General features: G+C 41.0%; 1 protein-coding gene across 1 annotated transcript; it reads left to right on the forward strand.

Annotated features, from left to right (window-relative positions):
• Nucleotides 1-818: 818 nt before the first annotated feature.
• On the forward strand, nucleotides 819-1,355 carry LOC127741494 (uncharacterized). Its single transcript, XM_052254133.1, has 2 exons — nucleotides 819-1,010; nucleotides 1,077-1,355. Exons 1-2 carry the CDS (start codon nucleotides 819-821, stop codon nucleotides 1,353-1,355), a joined length of 471 nt encoding a protein of 156 aa, XP_052110093.1.
• The last annotated feature ends 2,097 nt before the right edge of the window (nucleotides 1,356-3,452 follow it).

A 3,452-nucleotide genomic window follows, 5' to 3' on the forward strand; every position in this document is an offset into this window, starting at 1 on the left:
TATATATATTTTGTAAATAATCTTTTAAAAAAAATTTAATAGTTAATTTATTACTTTTTTTGTTTTAGTCCAAATTAAATGTTTTTTATTGTTTCTGGAAAGAAAATCTTTTGAGAAATTTAATAATATGTGATGAGGAACACCAAATAAATTATACAAAAACCAATTAAAACACAACATGAAAACATCTTTAAAGAAAGACGTTTTAGGCGTCTTTATCTGAGTGAGATCTATTCATTTAATAAGGTTATTAATGAAAAATATATTGATTAATATTGTAGAGTAAAAGAATAGATCATTATTTGGACCAAAGAAATATTTCTAAAAAGTTATGATTTTCCTCGGCCCCTGCATGCAAGATGCAAGACAAGTACCGGAGCCACCATGGTCCCATGGACTAAGTCTGAATGCATCAAGAGAATCGATCCTGCACCGAGGTAGGCATCAGAGTGGTCCCTGAAGTTGTCCTCGAGGATCAAAGTAATCCCTGAAGTTAAAAATTTGTCTGGATCGTCCCTGAAGTTGATCTCCGGTACTCATAGTGGTCCTTCCGGTGAATTTCGTCCACCTGGCGCAACCGGAAAGCTGAGGTGGCATCGTTGGTGACACGTTAGCAGCCCAACGGCTAGCTGACGTGGCCTAGTAAACGTTTTGGAGTCAATTTGGTCCCTAATTTAACTTTAAAAACCCTAACCCCCAAATTGAACTATTCTCCTTTCTTCTCCGTGGCACACGCTTTTCTTGTCTTCTCTCCGATCCTCTCCGTCGCACTAGAGGTGAGTCTTGAGTGTTGTCTTCATCATCGAACAACAGTGTTGATGGCTAGCGCAAGCAACGCAGCTGGGAGCTCCAACAACCCAAGATCATTTGGAAGCATCATGAGGAAGATGAATAAAAACAGAGATGCACGTCTGCCAGAATGGTGTGCATGCGGGGCGAGGCCAGTGCTGCGATGGTCAGCGACGGATTCTAATCCAGGGAGACCGTTTGTGGGTTGCCCAAACTACAATGTAAGTGCTTGATGCTATTCCTTGTGGTAAATCTAGAGGTTGGTTGATTCACTTTCCTGGGTTTAGACTGCAGGAAAGAGGTGGTGTGGGTTGTTTCTTTGGGTGGACAAAATTCTGGAAGAAGATGCGGTGACATGTGATGGTAGAACAAGCTCCTCAAATGAAAATGAAGAATGGAAGATGAAGATTGCTTGGAAACTTGGAAGACTAGAGTCTGAAGTTAGAGTTCTGAAAATGGGGGGAATTTTCTTGTTTACATGTATGCTGCTGCTGCTGGTTACAGTTGTTGTGCTTGTCTTAAGATTGGATAGGCAGCAGAGTCAATTGTATGTAGCCAAAAACTAAGTGAAATGTGATATGCATATGTTGTTCTGTTAATGTAATTTAACTTGTCATTTTGGTTGAAAGGAATGCAGATTAAACTGTTTTACATGACTGTCCAAGAGTAATTTGGAATATGAATATAGTAGAGGTTATATGTAGAAACAACTGTTCCTGTAGGACTAATGGAATCCTCTAATCAATGAGGCCATAATAATCTTTAATCATATATTAATGCAGTAAACATATACAAAATAGGCAAGGAAGAGCCATGACAATATTGTGCAAATCTGTCAGCAGTTCTCAACATATTGAGAACACAAGTTTTGAACAAAAAAGATCCCCAACACTTGGGTTCTAAATGCAGAAAGTACATTGCTTCATCAAAAAAGTTAAACAAAATAATGTTCTCCTAAACATAATAAACCTAGTCTTCATTTTTGGTTTCTTGGTGGTCTGAATCCAGGATTCGGAACAAACTTCATGAAGTTAAAAAGTCTTGTTACGGTCCCCTGTGATGCACCTTGCATAGGATGAGCCGGAGGAAGAGTTGTGGGTTGAGTGGTTGCTGGTGGGGTGGCAGCAGGTGGAGTGGTTGCTGCTTGAAAGCTGCTTCTTGGAGTTGCCTTTTCTTGTTTGGATGACTTCCTTTTGGGAGGCAGTTTTGGTGGCCTCACAGGAGGAGGCAAGACCTATTAGTGAAGACATGTATAATAGTTACTAAAAGTGGAGAAGAACATGTAGATAATAAGATTGAATGTGATATAAATTTGTAACCTCTTGAGAGTCATCGGTTTGTGACAATGATGGTTGAGTGGCTTCAAGTTGAATTTTGGTTGGAGCTTCTGGGACAACGCTGGCTTCACCACCATTAGCAGCTGGAGGTTGGACAGCAGCAGCCTCTGCAGCAGGAGCCTTAGCTGCAGCAGCAGCCTTAGCAGCAGCAGCAACCACCTCATCAGCAGCTCTCTTTCCGCAGTTTCTCTTTGTGTGTCCCGATTCACCACAATAACGACAGTAACCCTTTTGATAGATTCTTTTCATCTTCTTTCTCTCCTTTTTACCCCCACTTGGCTCCTCATCTGCATCCTTTCTTCTTTTTTTCGTAAGTGGACCTGGTTTCTTTTTGAATTTAGGTGCTTGTGGTCTGTTATGTGGTGACTTTTCCCATAGGGCTTGACCTGGGATTGGGTTGATATGGAAGGCATATGTGTTATTATATGCCTCCATTGTCAACCACTGATGACAAAACTCCTCTGGTCTTCTACCAACCCTTGCTAATGCAGCACAAGCATGCACACACGGCATCCCTAAATAACATTATCATAAGTCCAAAGATTACCAATATTAAGCCAACAGTCAAGAAAAAAAATAACAAAGGAAGAAACTAGTAAAAGTATCTCACCACTCAATTGCCAAAAACCACATGTGCAGAGCCTCTTTCCCAGATCAACAACCATGTTTGTCGGTCACCCGTGAACCTCGAATTTCTCGTACTCAGAGTCACCAGACCACATCGGGACCCAACTCTTTGACTCCTTCCTTATTTTTTCCAATCTGCTGCGCTGTATAGGTGGCAGAAGACCAGTGTTGGAATTAAGCTTCACTTTGTTCCTAGCGATTGACCTCATTGCATACAATCTGACTTCCTCTAACAGTGTAATGATAGGTTTGGCTCTAGCTTCTTTGATCCTTGAGTTGAAGACTTCACATGCATTGTTGCAGATATTGTCTATTTTAGGGTCGTTCCTGAAGAAAGCCCGGCTCCAAGAATCTCTAGGCCACTTGTTCAAATACTCCCAAGCTTTCTTGTTAACCCTCTCAATCTTTTTTATACTCTCTAGGAACCCCTCTTGGCTGGTGCACCTTGCACACTCCCATAGCAACCCTCTCAACTGGAGATCTTTCCACTGCTTATTGAAGTTCTTCCATAAGTGCCACACACAGAATCTGTGATGTACACCAGGAAAAACTTCCTTAACAGCATGGATTAGGCCCTGATTTCAGAAAAGAAAACAGTTACATACAAGTTATCGAGCATCAAAGTGATCCCTTTAGTTCCATAAGTGACATCAATTTGGTCCCCTAAGTTTTATAAGTGACATCGACTTAGTCCCTGAA

The sequence above is a fragment of the Arachis duranensis genome, chromosome 9 (assembly GCF_000817695.3).
Source record: "Arachis duranensis cultivar V14167 chromosome 9, aradu.V14167.gnm2.J7QH, whole genome shotgun sequence".
In the NCBI taxonomy this organism is placed as follows: Eukaryota; Viridiplantae; Streptophyta; class Magnoliopsida; order Fabales; family Fabaceae; genus Arachis; species Arachis duranensis.